The sequence below is a fragment of the Acanthaster planci genome, linkage group LG18, assembly GCF_054643075.1.
Source record: "Acanthaster planci isolate LZ-2023a linkage group LG18, COTS_SCS, whole genome shotgun sequence".
NCBI classification, from domain to species: domain Eukaryota; kingdom Metazoa; phylum Echinodermata; class Asteroidea; order Valvatida; family Acanthasteridae; genus Acanthaster; species Acanthaster planci.
The window spans coordinates 10275176-10300331 of NC_141794.1; the positions used below are offsets into that span (position 1 = coordinate 10275176).

General features: G+C 42.4%; 2 protein-coding genes across 4 annotated transcripts in view; both read right to left on the reverse strand.

The window, feature by feature from the left end:
* The window catches only part of LOC110978652 (zinc finger C3H1 domain-containing protein-like), a 44908-nt gene extending 37281 nt beyond the window's left edge, over positions 1-7627 (reverse strand). For 2 of the 3 annotated variants that reach the window (XR_015428232.1, XM_022233802.2), the window contains exons 1-5: positions 7034-7627; positions 6305-6521; positions 4329-4461; positions 1555-1726; positions 348-514 (exon numbers count right to left, since the gene is read on the reverse strand). Coding sequence is in view for 2 of the 3 variants with exons in the window: in XM_022233802.2 (XP_022089494.2) it covers positions 348-514; positions 1555-1726; positions 4329-4461; positions 6305-6521; positions 7034-7529 (1185 nt within the window). In the remaining variant the exon portion in view is untranslated. The remainder of the gene's footprint in view (positions 1-347; positions 515-1554; positions 1727-4328; positions 4462-6304; positions 6522-7033) is intronic. The other variant, XM_022233803.2, reaches the window with a different exon arrangement.
* Positions 7628-8872: 1245 nt separating this feature from the next.
* Positions 8873-21056, reverse strand: LOC110978743 (annexin-B12-like). The gene is made up of 12 exons (XM_022233980.2): positions 20901-21056; positions 19989-20055; positions 17113-17213; positions 15644-15757; positions 14940-14999; positions 14657-14690; positions 14004-14083; positions 13008-13079; positions 12511-12621; positions 11849-11927; positions 11066-11181; positions 8873-10573 (listed from the first exon to the last, which is right to left on the reverse strand). The coding sequence occupies exons 1-12, from the start codon at positions 20955-20957 to the stop codon at positions 10433-10435; spliced, it is 1032 nt and encodes a 343-aa protein (XP_022089672.2). The 5' UTR covers positions 20958-21056; the 3' UTR covers positions 8873-10432.
* Positions 21057-25156: the final 4100 nt, after the last annotated feature.

Below are 25156 nucleotides of genomic sequence, written 5' to 3' on the forward strand. Positions count from 1 at the left end.
CATTGGTTTTCAATTGCTGATGGCAAACATGATACTTGGAAACTGAACTTTGAAAAGATCGGCTGATATGAGGAAAAGCTGCCTTCCTGAGCTTGTTTTTTCTTGTGCAGCAGCCTCCATGAAACATGGGTTGAAACAGGCCGTTGGTTCCCATTTGGGCACAAACACCGTTCCTTAGTAGTTTCCAGTGGGAACAGCAGGTGCTCTTGAATGGAACATGCCATGCTCTTGTCACAACATTGTAAAGCTTTCTGACAAGACACTCCCTGATACCAATCCAACTGATCTCTCTGATTTTATTCTCTTAGGAGGGTTTTTTTTCTCGAGGCGAGGAAGAGAGAAATTACCCCTGGGGTTGACGTCGCACTCCGGCGCTGTTTCATGATGAAGTCCATGAACTGGGTAAAGCGCTCCTGCTCCCCGTGGACTTTGAAGATCTCGGCAGCGATGCTCTGCTTGTGGAAGAGCTGTTTGACCTTCTGGCGTCGCTCCCTCTGCTTGGCTCGCTTGGACTCTGCACCGACAATTTTCAAAGAGGCTTTGGTTGTTTGACGTGAACAATCACAATGAACTATGCCTTTGTAGGATGCTATGGCTGAACGGTGAGATGGTGAATAAACATGTACAGTAACAGACTTGATCTGAGACAATTCAAAACTGTTGTCAAAGGGTCAAATAAACATAAGTGAACACCACACTGTGGGGAAACGTTGGCGCTCGGTCACCACAATATGAATTTATAGTCAGAAATTAGATGTTTTCGCAACTGTTATATCTGTCTGACCAAAAGCACATACTGTCCGACAACCTGTCCAAAGGAGATAAATTATGAAGATATTAAGTCTTGAAAAGCACAGTCCTGTTGGTGGGTTGTACTCTGGCTTTCGTGCTCATGACATTGACACTTGGAGAGAGAGCATTCTCCTCTGACCTTGGCATGTGTCTGATCAATATCTGAGAATGGCAGAATGAAATTAATCTCGCCAGTGCATTCTGTCAGAAGTTTACTGGCCTAGTTTCACATTCTGTGGTGACACTGTTACATTAGAATTAGGCACAGATCAAAATTATCGCACATGTACCTATTCCATGCTCACCAAAAACTGCCGAGACCACAAGCATGGGGCTGGTTAGCTCTGTTGAAGAAGAGTGCCCTGGAGTTTGGAGGTTCAAATCCTTCTCAGCCCAATTCTGTATTCGTATCAATTTTACTGAGCGTTTTTTTAAATAGCCAGCTTCAAAGATCGCAGATTCAAGTCTTGCTCCTTCCCAATTCTTTTTGTCAAGTTTTGGGTTTTGATAATTTCTTTAAGCTCAGTGTTTTCAGTGGTTCCTGGTTCCAATCTGAACCAGTCAATTTCTTTGTTCGTCTTATCAATTTCAAACAAGCAAAATTCTGTTAGCTCAGGGTGTTCCGTGGTTGACTGGTTGCTTTTTCAATGACCGTCCCGGTCAATTTCGTTCGCCCATGTTCATTTGTCATTTCATTTGTCATTTCATTTGTCATTTCATTTGTCATTTCATTTGTCATTTCATTTGTCATTTCATTTGTACCTGACATTCTGTCAGCTCGGTGTTTGTGGGCCTTGTTCTCTTTCTCTTCCCTGGCTGCGACATTCTTGGTGGCCGACTCCAAGGCTAGCCGCCTCAGCTGCAGGAGCTCATCGTCGTCTTCGTCATCATCAGGAATCTCGATGATTTCCTTATTGGCTTGATTCTTGACCTGCTTCAAGGAGAAAGAAATATTCAAGATAAATCAGATTTTAGAGAGAAAATAACACAATACGGACACAGCTTGCTGGCTACAAACAAAGCCTTATTCTAGAAAGAAGTTATTTTTATACCCAGCAAGAAATGAGACCGAGGGGTACCCCCCCCAACATGTCCAATCCCTATACACATTCCAGACTATTGTTACTTAACACATCCCCCCAAGATGTCTGAAAGGAATTCCCCAGATTCCTGCGAGACAATGACCAACACAAAGCAGGGGGGTTTCTCTCCGTCTCATACCTTGCTGCATATGGTTATTTTTTATCTTATTCCTTAAACCGTTTAATAAATTGTGAACTGTTGCTCAGGATGGCGACAGACTAATTTATGATTGGCGCGCATTCCAAGCATCTCTTCCTAAATATTTTCTCGGCTGAAAACGCAGAGGTATGTTTGACCACAAATTTGTTCTTATTCTGAGTAACCACGTCCCCAGTTGAAATTCCATTTTATTGCTTTCATTTCTATTATAAATTTTTACGTATTAAGAGCTGACCTAGCTTTTCATTTCAACATGGCCGACCCAAGAATAGAGTCTACTGTTATGTCATTTTGAACACGCAGTCATGAGCTGGAACATGACCCAGACAGTAGATAAAGAATGGCATGTGTGCCGACATCCTTAACCAAGCCCAAATACAGGCCAAGTCCCTCCAATAGGCAGAATGGCCCCGGCATGTCACTGTGTTGATGACCTCGGAAGTAGGCCTCACAGGGGCAAGATCGGAGGACGACGAAGGATTGATGAAACATCCAGCACAGTGGCTGTGATAGTGACAACCATACATGTACAGTTGAACCTTGTTAATAAGCGCACCGTTTAGGTTCTGCATATAACAGAGAAATTTCTAGGTCCCAATCCTTTGTTTTTCATTGTTTTTAATCCTGTTAATACCAGGTCCCTGTTATAACAAGGTAATTTGCCAAGTCTGAAGGACCTCTTATTAACGAGGTTTGACTGTATTATTCTTAAAAGTTTAGGGCTTTCCAAACGCTTATGTAACAAGGAAATATGGAAGGGCTGCATAGCATCGTGATCAGAATATCGACAAGAATATAAGATTAAATCAGTACTCTGAAACATATGATTGCCAAGCTTTCGGTAACTGGGTACCTTCTTCAGGGCAAGCAGAACTGAATCTGCTTGCCCTGAAGAAGGTACTCAGTTACCGAAAGCTCGGCTTATGTAACAATGCCAGTTGACATATGTAAGATTTCTCCAAAACGGCTGTGACTGTGATAATCTTGCACCAGCTTTTTTTATACCAAGGGCAAAAGAGTAGCAAACCTGAATGATTGAACTTCTATAGATCCTGAAATTTGGGGTCGTATCAGGTGAATCCTGAATCCAAAACAATCCTAAGAAGTCATATCCCTGATTCCGTAGGGGACTGTAAGACTGACTAGGACTATAATCAGCTGCCTTTTTAACAATGCGAACCTGCAATTCAATATACACTCGAACGACCCGGGTTGGCATACTGTTTTAAACATCTCATCATTATTCACATTTTATCATTGGCTGCGATTCTTGCAGATAACGTGGTCATTGAAATCTCGCACATGTGAATGGTTCCCTCCGTAATGATAAATGAAAGGGGTTATTGTACAGCCAGCGGCGCGACCATGCAGGGGGCCTGGTCTGAAGTGAGTGACTAGAATAGTCTAAATTGCCTACAGTCTGGGTGGTGTTGGTCAAACTATGGTTAACTACAGTTGTCGCTTTAACTTGGCCATAGTATACCACGTGAATGAGAACTTCAGTATAAATAATTCTGGGGTTGCGGGCTTGTTCTTAAACATGTTAAAGAGTTTCAAATAAATATGGCAGCATCCCAATCGAACGCAGTGTCATTTGTCTTCAGAGCTCACCCATAACGTGCTAAAATGGTTTTTTTTTCTGTTCATGCCAAGATGCAAATTTTGAACGTATCCTCGGGCTGGTTCCCGCTATCAATTAGGTGGATTCTGATGTCAGTGCACCAAGGACAGACCACTGATCGCGATACACGTGAAACAAACAGGCCCTGAAGATTTTTTTTACTAAACTATCACTAAGCAACGCGCAGAATTTCTCATGCATTCAGTGAAGACGAAAAGTGGAAACTATCCAATTAGACCAGTGGCTTACTGCCGGAGCATTACAACCCACGTCTACCTGTAACCACCAGTATATGTGATGACGATGGCTGGTTCCTTGAATCCGAGAATCAATGGGATGGAAGTCGCTGGCACACCTTCAGGTGACTATGGAGGCTGATCCTAGAGCGGCACGCTCTGGAACACCTCGGGCACGGGAATGCTTGGGTAATGGGGCTCTGGGCAGTCAGTGCCCTCCTGCGTCTAAACTGATCCTCTGCAGCTTCTTTCTTGGTATATTCAAAAGCCTTGGCCCCTCCCCAGTATATGTACTTGTATATAAATTACTCCAACATGCAGACTCACTGCCTGCTCCTGGCTGTTTATCTTTTGAAGTCCAAAGGACAATAGAAAGGACCGGGAACCACCCTATGAGGTCAGGTCTCCTGTCTACCCTCTTTCCAACAGACAATTACCTCCACAATCTCAGCATCACTGCTGTCCTCAACGGTGGTGTCCTGCGTAGGCGCCTCTTCCTCCTTCAGGGAACCAGACCGCGACCTTGACCTTGACTTTGGCCGCTTGGATGGCCCCTGAGCTGTTTCTCCACTGGATGTGCACAAAACAGACCACCCAAAGGAACAAAAAAAAAGAAAAGCAGATTGTCAAAGCCAGTTACTACAACTTATATATATATTCATATATATATATTCACACTGTATTCTCAGTATGGTCCAACAGTTGCAAAAAATCAAGAACTTGCTCCAGTTGGATTCGAACCCATGACTTCCTGCTGACTAGTGCGAGCAGCAACCTCTGCTGGATCGAACTCAAGCTAGCCAATTCAATCCCAGCTAACTCGGTGGTCGAATCATTAAGAGACTTTGAATCCCACCCAAGCAAGCTGTGACATTTTTTGCAACTCCGCGACCACACTGAGAACACATTGGGAATACACGTCTGTGTATCGAGGGCTAAACCTAGTATCAAAAGTCACAAACTGAGTTACAGCCTTGCGTGGTCAAGATAGCCACGGAACAGTTTAGTGGTAGTAAAAATCTTCCCTACTGAAAACACAACATCTAACTTGCAGTTACACAATGTAAAGTGATTCGCCAAACTAAACAAGGTGTGCTAAAGTATTGATTGGCCTTCACACTTCACAGTATCCAAGTGATGCTGTCACGCACCAACTATGACATCATTCTGAACCAAAGTTGGGACAGTCCCAACTGTGGCAATAGGCCTTTTGCAAGTTAAATTTAAATAAAATCTGGTACACTGAGTCATCTGATTGCACATAAACATAACAATTTGAATTCCCCAGACTAAAGACACTGTTGCTATACCTTGTGATTTGTGGCAAACTTTTGCATAGCGACCACCATCTCTGGAATGGACTGGTTCCTTTGTGCCCTTCTTATCCATTGAAAACAGTGTATATTGGTGCAAGGCGTCTCTTATGTAAGCAAAAAGGTGCCCCGAATCACTAGGTATAGCAACAGTGTCTTCAGTGTGGAGAATTCAAATGGTTATGTTCACGTGAAATTAAAGAACTCGGTGTACCAGATTTTATTCAAATTTAACTCGCATAAGGCTTACTGAAAGACCACTTGGCTCTTTAAATAAAACCTTGCATAAATACAGTCATTTGCAAAAGTTTAAGTCCACCTGGAATTTGATTGGTATTTCTGTCACTGGGCCTGCATTACACTGTCTCACTGAATGATTACTTAACATGATTTTACAGTAGTGCATAACATCAGTGTAGTGCTATACCAATTTCAATGACATTTTTTGCAAAAGCAGGTCTTGTATGACATTTTGTCCGTAAGGCAGCTTGGGAAAAAAAAGCCAGTCTAAGCAATCAGAAATAAAGGAGGGAACACTGAATATTGGACTGTTAACATGTCAAATCATGGAAATGTAGTACACATTGAAAATAAACATAAGTTGCCATGATTGATTGGTTTAAGTTTGGTTTTCCTTCAGGTTGATGCATTTTCTATGGGTGGTCCTAAACTTTTGTAAATGGCTGTAGTTGCAGACCCAAAAATGGCTGTTTGATCAATGAACTGTCATTTAAGAAGGACCGATTCTGGGCAAAGTTGCCCTCTTGGTTATTTCATTCAAGTGACTGTTTTAATCACTTCAGAGTCCCCTGACAAAATACGATATATACAAACAGAACTGACTAGCTTTGACTTAGATGTAACTTGATATAGCTGTGCTTTGTCTGTTGACTGATAAACTGTGTCTAGGAGTCCTCCTTGGTAGAATTTGACTTGTCAAAGTACCAACCAGAAATATGACCTATGCTGTCAAAAACTAGCCTGTTTACAAAGAGTTGCAGGGGAAAACGAACAGAATTTCTGACCGTCCGTGACTGTCATGAATGAAGGAGGGTTTGACTGATGAGAGAATCATTTTTTGAAATTCCGAGCCTTCTCACCCGTCCAGGTCTTTCTCCCTTCCCCTCCCTTCCCCATCCAGGCTCCCCCTCTCCGAGGTCAGCTTCTCCTCCTCTTGCTTGATCAGCTCCTGCACCTCGTGGTGTTTGCGCAGGAGAGCCTCGTACTCATCCTGCTCCGAGGGGCCTCTGCTGTCCCTCGACTCCCTACCGAGGCCCTCCTTGGCGTGTGGCCGTCGTCGTGTCCGCTTCCGGCTTACTGCTTGCACATGTGCGTCAAGGGGTTGATGCCGACGTGATTTTCTCCCACAGGAGAGGGAGACAGAATGGAAAATCAAATATATCGGTGCCTTGAGGCTTTGCCCTGAAGTACCCATCAAACGCCTGTTAACCTTAACCCCCAGGGTGTAAGTAAAACCTTATTGAAATCAGATAATTTGGCACTGTTAGGGATAGCCCCTGTGTAATCTCAAGGTATAAACCCGCAAAATTTTTATTCAACATTTGCAATTTTGATGTTGCTCAACTGTGCCAGTTTTTGCAAATATGCATTAAATAAAAGACATACACAAATATATACACATGTACTTGTATGTTACATTAGATGATTACATTAGGAATCATTTTGATTTGCTTGTTAATGATAAAACATTTTTGTTTTATTCTTAATTTTATACTAAATTCCATTCCGAATTTCCAGTGAGTGCAACAATGTACATGTTTACACGATGTCATTCTCACAGATGCCCAGAGCTGATATACAAAGGATACACTGTCTTGTCTGTTTGACAGAGTCACTCCTTGGTAACCTTCGTTCACTCAATATGTCTTCTACATCCTTGCTCATTTCTCTCCGTCTCTTCACCAATGTGCCGCTTTCGCTCGACACATTGTGAATACCTCCCCCAAATTCTCTGCTCTCTAGCGACCTCTTAGTCTTACTAGTGTGCAAAGGATCTAGCATCTGAGTTCCACCTGCTGAACTTGCCGGGTATTTGCCACCCTGAGGACGGTAGTAGTAGTTACTCGACGGTCGTGGAAAATATCGACTTGACCGCGGGGGATCTCCCCTGCGGAAGAAGGTCTTTTGCGCAACGTTCACGGACATCAACGACGGAATGTGTTTCTTTGGGCATGTCGGAGTGGAAGCTGGCACAAAGTGGTCATTTTCTGACCCCGTTTCGTCCTCAATCTCTCCGTCTTCCAGCTCACCTTCCTCGGACGCCTCCATCGTCTGACCCTGTGAAGTGCCATTTTTTTGGGACATTATTGGAAAGAAGAAAATGGCAAAGTATCTTGGTAATGACAGAATGTGTCCCTGTCAGGTTGTTCTGCTCTGTCACGTCTGTAGCTAATGAGAAATTAGTCTGGCTTCCAGAATAAGCTGTGACCAAGGATAAATGTAGTAATCTGCAAATATTTCTTATCAAGTCTGGGTACAAGATTTCACCGACTGAATGAGGGCGCTATCACAAGCCATATCCGTGTCACTTGGCTTCAGCCGGCTATAACAAGAGTGGGTATACATATCGGTATGGGTGCGAGCCACCGACTTGCGGTTGCAGGTATTTCCTATAGACTTATACGTAAACTGCTAGTCGTAGCCAAGTAATAGGAACGGCCCTGAGGTTACACTTGCGAGAACGTTCGGAATAAAAATGAACCATTTTTTTTTATAATGACAGAAGGGTATTTTGGGGGCTTACTTCATTTGACTTCCTCCAAAAGGGATGTCCCAAAATGTAGTCTCCCCCCTAAGAAAGGCAACATAAAACGTAACAATACGGACAAATTTGCATCCCCCTCAAGTCAAAAAAGCCAATTCCCCGGACAAAGAAGAACAAACAGAAGAAATGAAAAGGTAATAGTATACACTCCCCATTACCTACTTGAGAATAAATAAAAAAAAACAAAAACAAAACAAAACCGAAAAGAAGTACTGCAAAATATGCACTTCGTTGTAGTGGACGAGGGATGATCTGCAAATCTCCCTCCTTGGGGTAGGTCTACGGGTACGGCTACAAATTTTTGGAAATCGCGGGAAAATGTTGGACAAAATTTAATGTAGGCCTACAATGATTTGGTCTGGCATTTCGGTTTTTTCAGCACTCTGTACGCACTTCTTTAATAAGCAGGAGAATGTTATCTGAAAATGCGATTCCCTACAAGACTTTCCTTTACGTAATTGGCCTATGGTGAGCCCCCTTACGGTTACAAGGCGAACTAAATATATCGCATATGAAAGTAACGCCTTGGGTAGAGACTAGCCCCCCCCCAGCTAGCTGTGGAGCAGACGGTAAACAAACTGAGTCAATTTCTGGCTGGGAATCTTTGAGTAGGAATATTCTCACCCCTTATTTAAAAAAGGGGTACTTCAATAGCTTCGAGATAAATAATGGTCTTCTTTCATGAATCTACAGTGGATCGTGAGTACATTTCAAAATTGCCCTCTGCCGCCCTCTAACGACACGATTGCGGCAGAGAGAAATTGCATTGTCAAAAAAGTTGCGCAAGCGTTGTACCTCCATCATTATCAATCACTTCACTTCAGCCAAAACGTGACTAAAAACAATCGAGATCCTCCAAAGAACAATTCAATAATGGCCTGGGTAACATTTTAACGAAACCGTTTAATGATAAATAAATCTAAATGTCCGTTTACATCATTGATGAAAATGATTTCAACAGATTCCGCTAACCGCCTGTGAACGCTACAAAAAGATAAACAGACTTTTCTAAATTACTGTTTACGGTTTTACTATTCAGCATGGGCGTAAATCCCTGGGGATGGGGGTAAATATATATTCCCCTATGGTTTTGAGGTGGGGACATGGTCTGTTGAATCATCCCCTGTCTTTTTTTGCGATGAGCCAAAAATAAGGGACTGCGAAGAAAATGTAGGATTTCTCAACAACTAAATTGATGGCAATGTCATTAAAAGGTGAAAACCATTTTAACAGCCATAAATACGCAATTCTGATATAAGATGAATTTGATACACGTTACAGATGTGCATCTTCATCATGAACATTGCCCTCTATACAGTATATAATGGTGTAGCCCCTTCCTCCCGCTTTTCAAATTTCAATGGCCAGGCAAGTCATCCCCCCACCTGTCCCCACCCCCATCCTCCAAATTTCCAGATTTACACCACTGCTATTCAGGTATATTCAAAGGCATCCTAGCGCAGGCTCCGCCATAATTAATTAATAAAAGAAAAGGAATTTCAACCTTAATAATGACAGCTTACAGTTTACCCCACAACCATTAAGAAAACTCGAAAAAGCATTACACATCAGTATCACGAAGCAGGCTTACACGATAGGTTAAAATAGATTCGTAAAACTCATTTTGTAAAGTGCAAATACATTTAGATAACATCTGAACTTGAGACGAGTTTGTTGGCATTGTTCTACCGGACAGATCGCGGGATGGGCTTAACTGTTGGTCAGTTTGCGTGACGAGTTACCAACCTTGGGAAAGAGTCGTGCAAAAATGAGACAGGTGATAGATTTTGACCCCAGTGGCACGAAGGGCAGGTCGGAGAGGGGCAATGGCCATCTCTAGCCCCCTACTTTTATTTGTTGGGGGAAAAATAGAAGGTGAATTTCTTTTTGTAAGTTTCATTTCCCTTTTTTTTTCCGAAATCGTGTACTGAAAAAGCCTCAACCACGTGAAGAGCCATAAAAGTTTACCCGAAGCAATTTCCAATTGGGTCCAGTCATCTCCCCAAAGTTGGTTCCGGATCTGCCCAAGAGTGGGCAAGTAGTTGAGTAGCAATTGCCTTACATTGTACAGGACGAAGAGTGGAGAGTTTTTGAATCCACTAAGGCAAGCTAACAATTTTAGTGAATTTTACGGTGAACTCGGTTGAAGAAAGAGGAGCAATGTCAACATTTTTGACGCAATGACTTGTGTTTCATCTTATTGTTAATAAATCAGAATTTACATAACGCTAATCGTTCTGAAATCCAACTATACGGTGTTTCCACCACCAATTAATTATGTCTAGTTTTAATACCAACGAATCCAAATAAGTTAAACACATTTGCCCTATTACATTATTCTCTTCTGTTTTTTAAAGGCGTGCGATTAAAATCACCACTGCCCGTCATCTCCTTTCATGCGACAATCTAATGTCTCGTTCTTGAAAGAAGTACTCTTTCTGATTTAAGGTTTGGCGGGCGGGCTACCTGAGAGAATTCGGACCAGGATGTTGCAGTAATCGCCACTGGTGTCGTCCTTGACGAAGCTGCTCAAGGACTGGCCATACTTGGCCTGAAACTCGTCCTTGATGTTAGCAAGGTCGATCTAGGTGAGGAAAGAAAACAAACAAACAAATAAACAGGAAAATGCAATGATTGAAAAAATAACTTGGCACAATAGAAAAAAGTCGTCACTGTGAGTGAGAACTATTGAAAGTGAGATCAAAGAGCCCTAGGCCTAAAGAATAAAATCCACGACTTGTAAATCAGGATAGAAAAACAATCTTTATAAACTCATAGATACCACATACAAATAACGACTTCACTGAAACATAATAGGCGAACAGATTCGAAAGCTTGACCCCGTTTGATCCCCGTAATTTTGGCCACCGTATATCGCACTGCAGACACACGCATTTTAGGGCGTCAGTCAGTTGAGATCTCCAATTTTCTAATCAAAATTGTTCCTAAAACTGCTGGAGTACATTGAGAAGAGACAGAGGAAAGCAGAATCTTTCGGCTTAGTCACAGAGGTAAAGTCGTGAAGGGAGTGGCTGTCGTAATGACGACGAGAGAAAAGGCTACAATGGTTGCCCACCTCGGATCGCGAGATCAGGGTGCGGATGAGACAGCTGTCATCCGTCCCCATCCCTTTCATGGCATGGTGCAGTCGGTCGGCGTAGAATTCGACCAGTTCACCCTTTGCTGTCTTCACTGAAAGAGACAGATAAACAAAGGATGATTTGTTACATAGCAAAACAGCATCCCGAGGGACGCACAGCTGGGTATGCGTGCACATGTTCTCAACAAACAGCGTGAGGTGCGCAAACTCATGCACGGAAACTGCACGCACTTGTTATCTAAACTAAAAGCGTGAGGGGCACATCATAAAAGGTGCAAACCATAGTGCGAACTCATTCAGGCAAACTTTGCTGTGAGTGCTTTTCAGGGCCGGTCGAACTTCCCCTGTCACTAGTAGAGGAGTGTTTATAATGTGCCCCCATGTTTTTGTCCCGTCCACTACTTAACTGGATCCCCTCCCAACCTTTGGAAATAACCCAAGTTCACGAAGTTACCTCACCAGCTTTGTCACTTTAATATAAGCGCGCTTGCCCAGAAATACTCAAGACGGCACGGCTCTCAGTGAGGGTGCGTTCGAGCGCGCTACACGTGTTAACAAGAGTTAACTCCTGAGCGCTCGAACGGCTCGAGTAAGACCTGCGGATCAGCGAGCGTACACTCTCGTTAGAGAGGAGTACTCCTCCACCCGAGTGTACTTTATGCGCCCGCATCCTACTCTTGTTAACAGGAGTAACCGCGGCGAACACACCCTAAATTTCTCAAGAGTAGGCCTTGGTTCTTGTAAGAGATGATTGCTTACCGAGAGCCAAATAGCCATCTATCGCATCGCTACACCTCTCCGATTCTAAAGCTCGTTGGATGCCCCCCTTCTTCGATTTCTGTAAAGGAAACGGTGGACAAACTTTACTAAAGGAAATATTGTGCAATACAATGCAACGGCAAAATGTCTTGTATAGATGACTTCAAGTTACGCAACTGTCTTCACAGTTCAAAATACACGTTACGATGGCACTCTACGGGGGTTGAATGTTCGGTTTATTGGGAAAAACACCAATTTGCTGTCAGTCCTGAACGTCAACTTTTTTTTTTTTTTTTGCTTTACAATATTATCTTAATGGAATCGTTAATGAGACTGTGTTCTGTCGTGCGTAGCTCCTGAGGTACGGTCAAGACAATCATTAATTGATTAAAAGACAGCTGACACAGAATCCTAATGAGCCCCGAGCTGGACCAAGAGAAGGCGCACTTTTCTGAGCACCGGAGGCTCCTTTGGTCGGAACTGAATTTTGCTGGTTCATGAACGACTAGGAAATGCACGCTTCATAGTCGCATGGCTATCTACGTTCCCCACCAACATGGCTCTTTTCAACCGATGAGGGGGTGCTTCTGCTCTAGGTAGACAGGGAAACTTTTTTGGGGGGGCGGTCACAAAACCAGTCAGACTGAGTTAAGCTCGGAGACCTGGTCATAGAATTTGAACGTGGCCAAGTGGAGCTGGATAAGAGGGCGGGTTGCCAGGATCTCAATGAACTTGTCGTCGTCAAGGGAACCACTTGGGCGTCCTTCCCCTGCCTGGAAACGGTAAGAATGAATTAGAGACGGGTGAAACTAAACAAATGACTGACAGTGTAAAAAGGCTTATAACTTGCTGGGATCGTTGACTTATGACATATGGGGTCAAATCGTAGGGTCAGAGGTTGAAACCCTGACGCAGCCTGGCCTTGTTCTACAATTTGCAAAATAGGAAAGCGGAGGCGTGTTTAATAGGAAGGGTTGAGTGCAAAATTTACAACAGCGTCAAAACGCGTACAATATACGTAACACATTGGAAATGAAGCAATACACGCTTGTTTCGAAATGCATAATATTCTAACACTCCCGTCGGAAGGCACTCTTGCTAGTTTGGCCTCTGGTCTTTAGCAGCTCACGGAAATATGGAAAATGGGTCGTTTGCTAACCTTAAACAGCGCATCTGCGTCCTTTCGGGCCTGCGTCTCTATATCAGCACTAGGTTCCTCATCACGGTTTGCCTATAACGTAGTGACACATGATTCCATGTAAACATTATTCCATATGTAAATTAACTGCCACACGGAATGTGTCATTTATGCTATTTTGGTAAGTAAACTATGTAATAAGTTCGAGTCATAGAACTCCAGAACATCATTGGATAATTATACTCGACGAGATTCCTTGCCTAAATCTTTTTGCCTTGGTCAAAATACCCGCTGTCTTATGAGGCAATTATTTCTCAAGATTGGTGTCAATTTTAGCCAAGTAAACGAAAGGCTGTGGTGACTGCATGCTTGATTGTTTCCGTTGGAAGAGCATATCCTTGAAACGTTTTCATGAAATGCTTTGTGAAGACATCCGTCATTACAAACAGCAGGCTGCATTTTGTTCCTGAAGAAATGATCCAAATTTGAGTTGCCTTCCAAAATCAATTGGAAGTCAACCAGTTGTTACATAACAAGTCAAATCTAGGGTCAATATTTTAAAAATATGAATAACAAGTCTCTTAAAAGCAGCCGAGGATGATCACAATGAAACCGTTGCTACAACTGACCAGCGCGTGAGGCACCATTTCAAAATTCTTATCGGGTAGGTATCGGACAGAACGGTCCGACCGATACATTTATTATCGGTTGGCTATCAAGGTTAAGTGTTCTCAAGAGTCCAATTCTAACTTATAAATGCCTTTTCATTGCATTACTTCCAAGGCTATGTGGTTTCAGTGGAGCAACACCCCCCTCCATTATTCACTCAACACCAAGTGACTGTTATCGATCGGATGGCCCTGTCCTATAGTCAACCGACGGGAAATTTGAAATGACGCCTAACTTGAATTATAGACGACGCATGACGACTTGAGTGCAAGGCGTAAGGTTAATAAAACATCAAACCTAGTGGTCCCTGCTTCACGAAATCTCTTGAGCGGGAAACGATAAACTTACGGCAGCCACGGTCAGGAGAAGTTTCAAGAAGGGATCGCTGGTGTCCTGCTTCAGCATAGTCTCCAAATCAACATTGTAAACTGTATCAGTGGAATAAAGACTGAGTAGTATCCAAGACAACTGTCAGTTAAACAAGCCAGCCAGCCTGCCAACACTTGACTGACAAGCCGTCAAAAGCAGATCCAGGGGGGTGGGGCAACCTTTCGGGGGGGGGAAATTATTTCAGGGTGAGGCTACATTTTGGAGGAATTTTATAAGCTTTCGGGTGGAAGGGAAATCAATCTGACTCACTAAAAAATATGATATATTTTATGGCTCTGTTTTGGGCTACGACCCCCCCCATCTGCCTCTGCCATCCGTCCAGTCAACATGGCCAACAGACTTTCTGAAGAAAGAGGACATAGCCCCAAAACTGTGAGGCGACGGGCTGACACAAAGTAATCATTAATACAACTCTGTGGTTTGTGACACAAAACATTTCACATTTAAGTTATGAAAAAATAAATGTGATAATTGAAGTTTTTACTGAAGTGTCTCTGTAACCGTCGATGATTTCATGTTTCTTTTAAAAAGAAAACACACGGGTTGGTTTGCGTTGAATTTCTAAATCACATCCTCAGGAAGGAGAATTGATGTTAAAAATGAAGACTTACTATCTTTGAAGGTTTCTTTGATGGCAAGAGTTTCCTATCAGGAAAGGATGAGAAATTATGAAATTAATTATGCACGAAGTACGAAAAGTGTGTCGTCCATTATGGCGATTATAATGCTAGTGGCAAAGTTTGCAATGAACAGGATGGAATATAATACAGAGAAAAGGTACAGGTGCAACTTCATAAGAAACATCAATCAACTTGGGAAGTACAGAAAAAAGGCGACATGGCACCATTCAAGTATGAATTGGGATATGTAAGTGAACATTACTGACTGCATTACCACGTTGCGGTTTCTGGTGCAGAGCACATCGACCAAAGCCTTTTCGTCCGTCCCGAGGCCCTGAAAGCAAGGAATTAATCAAAGAACACTGAACAAACAACAGTAGGCCAGACGGGTTCCGACCACGCAGATGCAGGAAACATGGACGCAAAATCAGTAGCAAGTGCTCAACGTAGTTCAACAAAACGATATCAATCCTTTGGGCGCACGCGTGAGAGACCAGACAAATGGTACTAAACCTTAGCACAAGACTATTTATACTGTTATATTTCCAAATAGGTCACTTGGGAGACATTTTGTGGTGAATTTTTTAACATTAGGGAGACATCGGCCATTAGGGAGACATTTCAATGTCACCCTAATGCTCCAATTACCAAAAGGAGGAAATTTTTTAACGTCCACATTTTGAGAGATGATAGATTAGGGTCTGAAAGGAAAATATGCAAAGTTTGGTTAAGATCGGATCAGGGAATATTGAATTATGGGACGGTAAAGTTTGAAAAATTTCCTATGGGAATGTCCCCCAAGTGACCCATTTTCGGTAATAATTATCACCGAAATCATAAAAAACCTGACAAATATATGTTCTAATGACGCAGCCTTACTTTTCGAAAAGTGCCGTCACTTTTTTTTAAAAACAGGAATAACACTTCAGGACACAGATTCAGAGATTATCAAGGTTCGTGAAGATGACTTTTGATTACCTTCATCGCTTGGTACAGGCACCGGGCCGCAAACTGCAATGAATCGTCTAGTAGACCGACCACCACGTCCTGAAATTTGCCCGAAGTCACGTCGCAGATGGCTTGCATCAGTTCCTACATTCGCACAGGGAACCAAAATGCTCCGTATGAGGCAAGTGATAGGGAAGCTGCATTATAAAATTCCTGCAGGAAAATGGCGGACGTAAAAGCGGGACACTTGTATAACGGCTTTGTAAAGCTCTTTTCTGGCTAACTTTCAGGTAATATATTTGTTTTTTAAAAAAAATGACGATTTCTCAAATATCGTGAGGGAAAAGAGAGAAAAAAGCCGTCGGACAGATCTTTCAAACCCCCGCGCTGAGTTCAGAAAATGAAAAAGGTAATGACGTCATAATCATATGCAATGACCTTCTGACGTCACCTTTGGGAGTCACATCACTGGTATGGACGCGTCGCTATGCTGGTTATGCTGCACTGGCACGTAGCGGTAGCCGTCAGTCCATTATTCAATTTTTTTCCGATTAAAAGAGCGAAAAATAACATTCCTCATATAACAGAATAAGCCAACCATGACACAGTCTTGTGTGGTTGGCGGCTGTGCGGCCAATGCGGCCCCAAAAATCCTGGCATATGTTTCTTTTCGTTTCCGAAAGCGGAATCGAGACGGCTGGGCCGGGTCAAATTTGTGAGGAACACGAGATCGGCCTTAGTGCTCACGAAATGTTCAAAAAGATGCCCTGACCATTTCGAGGAATCTTCGAGGAAGAAACAGCATGGCCTAAAAGCAAAGGAAGGCGAAAGCTGCAACGAGCAGCTGTCATGACGGCGAACATTTGTGTCCAGTTTGCCCGTGTCATCTCCATAACGCCGCCCTCAACCTAAATTCTCTCTATGACGGCTTGGTAAATTTCAACGTTATCGTCATAAATTTCCCACGAAAGAGGGCCGTAAACCAGACGGATTTGATACAGACAGGAAAAACACTCCAAGAGATGTATTTCTCGGGTAAAATTTGAAGTGTAACGATACGCAAATGAAGTCAGCCACTTGGATATGTAAGGAATCGACCGAGGAACCACAGCTGTTGAATGCATCATCACCATCAAAATTAATCATGTCACTGTCTTTTTGGCTTCTTTCTGTCGGTATAATGATATCGTCGCCACTCTTCCGCGGTCAAAATAATTTTGATGAAATTAAAAGGGGCGGGGATTATAATGAGAATTTTGTTTTACTAGCGATGCTTTAAAAAAATTTTTTTTTCAGTGAAGCTGTCCTGCTTCTCACACCCAACAACATTACCCTGGATTTCAAGGGACTTGATTAATAAAGCGCGTCAAAACGTCACACTAGAAGCGCTGCACCAGATTCCCAGGGACGAGTAAAAATGTACTGCCCAGCTGCACCGCAGACATCGCAAACACTGCCCTACACTTCCAGGGACGTGGAAACTGCGGGAAAACACTCACCCTTCCCGTCGCCTCCTTGTAACCCTCTCGGATCTCCTGGCGCTGTTGGTTGCTCCGGCGGACTAGAAAGTCCGCCAAGGCCGTCTCGCAAGAAGCATTTCCTGCAAAAAAAAATTGTTCAAAGACGGGAGAGAAGCAATCAGTGACCACAAGCTATTTTTGGACCTAAAAATATGGAATTGAAAGTTTGATGGAGCGGTTTTAAACTAGCACGTTCCAATTTGAATGGGGGGGGGCAGGGGACAACAACGGACCGAGCCAAAGGTGAAGTCCATTTTCGGCGCTCTTGCCTGACTTTAATGCAGGCCTACACTATTAAAAGTTTCTAGTTGCACTGTTGTTTTCATTCATAAATATCTTTAACTCCACAAAGTCAAATAAATGTCAGAAAGTGATTGATTTCATTCCAGATTGCTACATTATGTTTTGAAACACCCCTTTCGCCATGCATATCTGCGGTATTTGCCCCTAGTGCGCAATGCCTAAATCTCCTTAAAATGGCGCTTACACATCACGCCGCACTGTGCGCATGGCCACAGAAAGCAGCAATGGTTATCTTGCTTCATTTAAGGCAAAAATTATGACTTACATATTTCATGGTGGTGCTTTTCAATATTTTGCCCATTCAAGCAGACCAAATTAAACGACAACTCCAATACGGCCACAAGCGCTCAGTTATGTTGTAATGGACAGGAGTGATGGTAAACGGCTCACTGGTCATAAGACATTTAATTCGCTTTCTTGTGTTTTGTCCCGCAGGTTCAGACGCAGATCCAGGGAGCAGATGTATAAGCAGCAAGCGTGTATGATTCAAATCCCACTCATGTATTCCAAGCACCACAGTTGCACAGAGGTAATGAGGTGCTCGAACCTAACAAGAGTCGCATGTCCCAGGAGCTATTTCGATGTGGAGCCCTGTACAAGAACCTTGCACAATGTGGGATACACAGTGGTGTATCCAACAGGGGGCGCCCCCACACGGATTTTTTTGTGAGCGCGCAAATGATATACTTCATAGGTGAGTAGGAAAGAAGTAATCAGTATATTTATTAAATATTAGCACCAAATACCTAAGGAAACAACACCAGCACATAAAGGCAGGGATGTTGGGACCGTGAGTAAGGTTTTTGACTTTTTCTCCGCAACATCATGTTGACTGAGCCCGAAGCCGCATTCGCTTTTGAACTCCCCCCCAAAAAACAAGCTGGATACGCCGCCAGGCCTACATCTAAGAGAACCTGACCATTTCTCATGCTTTATCATGTCTATTTTTGTCTGGACATCGAGATGAGTGACATACCAGAACGGTGATACATCAAAAGAAAGCTCACTTCACTCTTACTATTACCCAACTAAATACAAAATTGCCGTAAGGTGACCTCAACATCCATTTCCTGGGATGCGGTCAAAATTTAACGAATCTGTCGGTACCCCCGCCCAAAGAAGAACAGGTGAGCCCAACACAAAACCTGCATCATGCTTCCCATCCGGGCGCTGTTGCTGCAGCACCGTGGTTATGCACTGCCCATTCGGACATTATGCGATCATTTTGAACAACGACAGGCAACGGCCATTAGCTGACACCGGTTGAATGTCTGATGCGTCCGCCGCACTGGCACATTGTGGCTGCGGATGGCAAGTAGCACGCAACGCCGTGAAAGGCATAATCTAATGGCTCTTGCCACTTCCCATAGTGGCACGTAATGCCCCACACTTAGCCGGCCTAATCGCGGATACACTTCCATTCTGCCAACGCGTGCCATGCTCACGTGGAGGCAAAATTCTATCCAATGAGGGCTCGAAGAAGTAACGTCATGTATCCAGAAGAATCGAACGCTACAACCTCGTTCGCGTTGTGAAGAGAAGTGCGCCTGTATACCGCTACCTGCTTTTCACCTAGGTATTGGATCACGTGCATATCCCGTATGTTATAATGAGGAATGGTCTGTTATCTGACCATGCAGTTTAGTATGCATTGTCTGTTTTAAAATGTCAGCGTAACATATTCAGGAAACAAAAATTAAAAATCTCTTTCAGTCACATTTTTATATAAATAGATGTTTAATCAAAATGCAAAATGGAGAAAGTGGATATATAATAATTCACAGAAATATGGAAACATGTTGAATTCATTAACTTTCAGTTTTTTATCAGAGTAGTATGTGTTTTACTACACTTTTTAGTGTTTTTTTATTTTAACTGCCTGTAATTTTAGCATTTTAATTACTGTTTCTGTCTCGGTGTGTAAAATTATATATAATACGGCCTTTTCACAATAGTGCGCCACCAAGAGTTTGCAACGCGTTAGCCAATCACAAAGCGCGAAATTTGTCGACCCAGTGCGCGTTTGGAAAGGGTCGACAAATTTTGCGCGTTATGATTGGCCAACGCATTGCAAACTCTTGGTGGCGCACTATTGCGAATCGCCCGTATTATATGATTTTATATAATGACTGTGGTGTTGGAGGAGGAGGCCTCTGGGCTACAGTCATTCAGTTGACTTTTTTTCTTCTGGCATCTATAGCAGGCACTGTTTTGTCCTTGTCTTGACTAGTGAATAGTATTGTTTGTGCTATTGTTCTTGATGCTAAATAAATAAATAAATAATAATAGTAATAATAAACACCGAATACACGACACTACAATCATTGCCTTAATTAGTGCTGCTATATCGATTCAGGATACAGGAAAAAAGTTTCCTCTCCAGGTTATATAATTGGACGCAAAGCTGGAAATAAAGTAACACCAGGAAACGAGGTTGTTTTACCAATGCCCCTGTTTTATCAGCGAAGTGTCTTTTTATGCTTTTTATGTGCAAGCCTCGCGAGAAACAATTCAGTCAGTAGTGAAAGGTCACATTGGCATAATATACGTACGTAACATTTGTTGCAGGGCGGCCACATCTGCTGCTTTGTCAAATGGCTCGATTCCAGTAATCGTCCCCTGCGTGATTGAAAGAAATGTATGCAGCGATTTAGCAATTTCTCGGCTGGTAAGTTGTCAGCAGGTTAACAGTAAACCATAGGGGCTGTCAGCGCGAGTGAGCCTTACGGGTCCTTATTTTCCATCGTGTAATCTGCTGATCCACCACGTCCAAGCGTTGAAATGAAAATAACTAAACCGTGTGGGCAGGTGAAGTCAAAACTTGTCTATGTGCACGTCGGCAAATAGCTGCTTAGTTCGACAGTGCGACTTCTACGAGTCGACAAAATTGTAGCATTCAACATTCAACAAAGAACAGCCAGATTTTGATACCTTGTCGTCCGACCCAGCAAAGAGTTAGATATTTAGCTGCCTTAACGGTAACGTATGGAAAACGTTACGCGTAGCTTGAAAAGGTAAATTCAGCAGTAGGCCTATATATAAAGTTTCAAATCAGTGCTGAAATATTACAATTATAATGAGTACACGCAGTGGTTAGGTGCATCCAGTTTTCGAAGTTGTACCCCCAAAGCGAGACAGAATGTAACGTATCAAGTGCCTGGTCTTGTTTTTAACCACTGGACTCTATTTAATTAATGTCCATAATGCACGGTTGAACACCTTTTAAGGCGCTATTCGGTATGCGCGTTTTCAGTGCATCTTGAGTCCGTATAGCGTTAATTGAGGCGAGTGTTGGTTCCTTGAAATTGTAGAGTGAAACGCAGCAACCAGCCACAAGACAGACCCCAAAAGTACAGAAAGGCAGCCTTAAATGTTAAAAAAAATGACAGTGACAATCTGTGGCTTTACAGAAAACAGAAAAATTGTATCTGTTAAATATCATCACACACAAAGGGTGAACCTACCTGAAGTTTCTTCTCTTGACCCGGAGGGACGTTTCCCGATTTCGTTTGAGTAGTCATTTTAGTTCTTGGAAGCAGATGCCTCTGAACACAGAGTCCCGATCGAGATTGGAGGGTTCTACTGTGAGCACCACGGCACGGGCAGTGAATTGCAGGCAGCGCGCGCCGCTCATTTTGTACCGGGGCGTTCCTTGGGGATCCCAGTGTATTCAAAAATATGCAAATATTGTGCCGTCAACTGGCCAATCAGTTCACGTAATTGATCGTTTACGGCAAGAGCTCGGAATTTCCCAGGGTACGTAAAATTATGTCATTTTGAACAGCGACTTCGCCCTCTTTTTGCATATTCAGAAAAAAAAAACATTCACCCTAATTTGAAAACGTTGGTAATTCTTACTGTAAGTCTCCAAAACTGTGATTGGTTTTAAGGTTTGAAATGGAAAGTGTTGATACATTAGTAGTCACTCCACAATGTCTTGTCTTCTTTGTACACGTTGTTTTATGGTAAATATTGGTGTTTTACCTATTGAAGAATTTTTTCCGCTCCATATCCATTCCGCAGTAAATTTGCCATATAAGGTCAGTGATTTATAAGTATCGCGGCTCGAAGCCAACAGTTTACATGCTGAAAGATTTACTCTAAAGTTGGAAACATTGAAAGCTCTTTTAAAAATATGTCTTGGGTTTGGACACTGGAAATGATGAGAGGCATTTCTTCAAGACGTACCTCCAAACGGATCTGGAACATAATGCCTTCACGTACTCTTCTTCTTCTTCGCTGATTTACACAGTTTATCAAACTGATTTATACCGTTTATCAAACTGATTTATACCGTTTTTCAAACTGATTTATACCGTTTATCAAACTGATTTATACCGTTTATCAAACTGATTTATACCGTTTGTCAAACTGATTTATACCGTTTGTCAAACTGATTTATACCGTTTGTCAAACTGATTTATACCGTTTATCAAACTGATTTATACCGTTTGTCAAACTGATTTATACCGTTTGTCAAACTGATTTATACCGTTTATCAAACTGATTTATACCGTTTGTCAAACTGATTTATACCATTTATCAAACTGATTTACACCGTTTATCAAACCGATTTATACCGTCAAACTAACTTTTAGGTTGGCTTCTGTTAATCATTATCTTCGAATTATGGGGTTCCTACAATGTTGTCTATTAAAAAGAATGCTGTCAGATTGTGTCTATTCTTTTCAAATGAAAAATTATTTTGATTAGATATAGTACCGAAACAGAAGCGTTCAGTGCATCGGATTCGCAACAAACGCAACTGGTCCCAAGTAACCGTATTTGCTGGAGCTTTAGAAATCAGAATTAACAGTCGATCACTCAAATATGTTAATGAAGGCGCTTTGAAATAAAGGGCACAAAAATGTCCTTTCATCGGTATATGACAAAGGTGAAAAACACCAAGCGCGACTCATTTTTCCTGATGCCGTCATTTTATGCCATCGACCAGACGCGAAGATAATCCGTGTACAGTTCGAGTTTTGTGCACAATCTGTCGCACTGTATTACAGTAGGGCAGAACCCCGGGCAACGGACAAGCACAGGTACCAGACGCGAAGATAATCCGTGTACAGTTCGAGTTTTGTGCACAATCTGTCGCACTGTATTACAGTAGGGCAGAACCCCGGGCAACGGACAAACACAGGTACCAGACGCGGTATACGACCAATCAACCATTAAGCCAACAAATGGACTGGAACAAGTTGGAATCACATGCTGGTCGTAAAATCTTCAATTTGTTTCTGTTGGCTGTAAAATCCAGCTGGACTCAAAGCTTGTAGCTGCAAGGGCGTTGAACACCCACTCATTTTGAGATAACTCGTCGGGGGATTGCGTATCTTCACAGACATTTTGCACGGCAGCCATCTTGGTACCCTTTTCATTGCTTAACTCATCTATACAAGGGATTAACTCCAGGAACTAATAGTGCCTATTACACGGGTTGGTCGTAAAGTCTGAAATTTGTTTCTGTGTGTTATTAAATCTAGCTCGACTCGAAGCATGAAAGCAGCTGCAAGGACACTGCCTACCCTCTCTTCTTACATCCGCTGTCGTGGAGTAGGGGGTGCAGTCCACTAATTCAAGCCCCATTGAAAACAGTGTAAAATCAGCATTGTTCAGGGCCCAATAATATGCATACCAACATCCCTGAGGTTTCTAAAATACATGTTAAATTATTGTGTGGTCCATAATCTTTCACTTTCTTTTCAATTTTCTGTGGGTTAACGGATTACATTTTGAGTTATTCCCACAGAGAAAAATTACCCTCCGAAAAGTATTTTTTTCCGAAGTCTGCTTGCAGCCAGGTGGCAACCCTCAACTTTCTCGGGCACTGAGGACCATTTTTCAACAGTATTTTTTAGCCATTCTTCTCTCAGATGAAAGCCCAAAGACCCAGGGAGTTGATTCTGGCAAAGATTTACACAATCTCACCATTTTGGGGGCCACACAGTCTCCTTTTTCAAAAGATACTGTGGGGGCACTTTTAATGTTAATGAACTGGCTGGAAAGTCTCACTTGAATTAGTGGACTGCACTCATAGCGTATCATTACGGACATTTTACATGGCAGCCATCGTGGTGTTATTTCCATTCGCTTGACTCAAGGAATTGAGGAGCTTATGGTGTCTATCTTTCTGTGAAATAACAAAAAGAATTCAACACAGCTTCTGTGAGCAAGGCCTCTTTATTATTGTTTTATTTATCTCACAATAATTAGAAAGAAACCTCCCCAACAGAGGATGAATCGGGTCCCCTTTTACAATTATAGTGCAAACCTATTCACATAAAATACAATTTCAGACATTAAGACACAACATCATGTACAAAGAGATAAAAATGCCATAAAAGCCAAAACAGATCAGCAAGACTGAACCACATATTGCACATTCACGCTAGATATAAACAAGGACACGGAACTCCTTAAAACATACCGGCAAATATAGAGTAAGGTCATAAATTACTTGTCATTTGAGCTTTGGTCAAACCGCCAAACCACTGTTGGTAGACTGTTTAAAGAGATTAGTGAACAAAATTACGTGAATGCATAAACCGATTGTAATATGGAATATCATATTAGAAAATTCGTTCATTTTAAACCGTTTGGCGTGGCTAAGCGGGTTGGATGTGGTAATGCAGTATACCGCAAGACATTCAACTAACGAGGGTGGGAAAAGCCAAATGCATTAACATTTGATTCGTAACGTCTACATTGAAACTCCAGTGGATACATAATAGATTTACGCTAGATGTTCTGCTGAATTATTTACGATTGTATGCAGTTGGTTTATATTTGGTCTCTCATCAAGTCGAGTTGCCATCTAATACCTGGCAATTGATTTTTTAGCGACAGTTAATTGATTTGTATTCCTAGAGTGTTAGAAACTTCGAAACGTTATGGTCGCAGGCATGCCATTTTATCTTCTTGCAAAGACGGAAGCCATGTGCTACGATCAGTTGGCCTCTTTATTTGGATGAAAGAAACCCTGGAGTTAAAATTATTTTATTCTTATTGTTTAACTATTTGCTCGATTTCTAATATTTCTGAGATTTTCTTTGAGTTTCAAGGAAGAAGGAGAAACTTTTGTAATATGGAAGAAGACTGTTAATTCTGCATACAGCAAACAACTGTAATCTCGCGGATTGGATTTGTGGTGTTAATTGCTTTTTGCTGCGATTTTACGACGCACAAATTCTACATGGTGTGATTTAGTAGTTCTCTGCAGGCCCATGAAATTATGATAATTTCGCCTTGAAGGTGCTTCGAACTCAATTTTTCCCCGGGCAGGTTTCAGCCAAAGTGCGGGTACACTTTGAACAAGCTTCACAGCTGTAACGGATAAAAGGAAAGGCCGCCAGTGCATTTACCTTCGATGCCAGCTGGTCAGGTAGCCCGAACTAAAGGTCGAGCTACTTAAGGCTCAAACGTTTTGTCTAAACCAAGACAACCATGACACCGGTTTGACACCCGAGCCTTGCAAAAGAAACTCTTCTCTTTGACACTGGGTCAGATTTCTAGATGCGCACAAAATTTGAAACGGTAAAAGGCCGGCAAGAGGCCGTGGAGGACCAGACTGAATCCCGGTATACGATGCTTTGCGAAATATGCAGTCTTGTAACCTGTTGCCGAGTGAAAAGCATTGTACTTAGGGGGGTCATTTTTGAGGTAACATTTTCTTTCAATCGACCCTTAAAACAATCTCTTTTACTTCACTGTC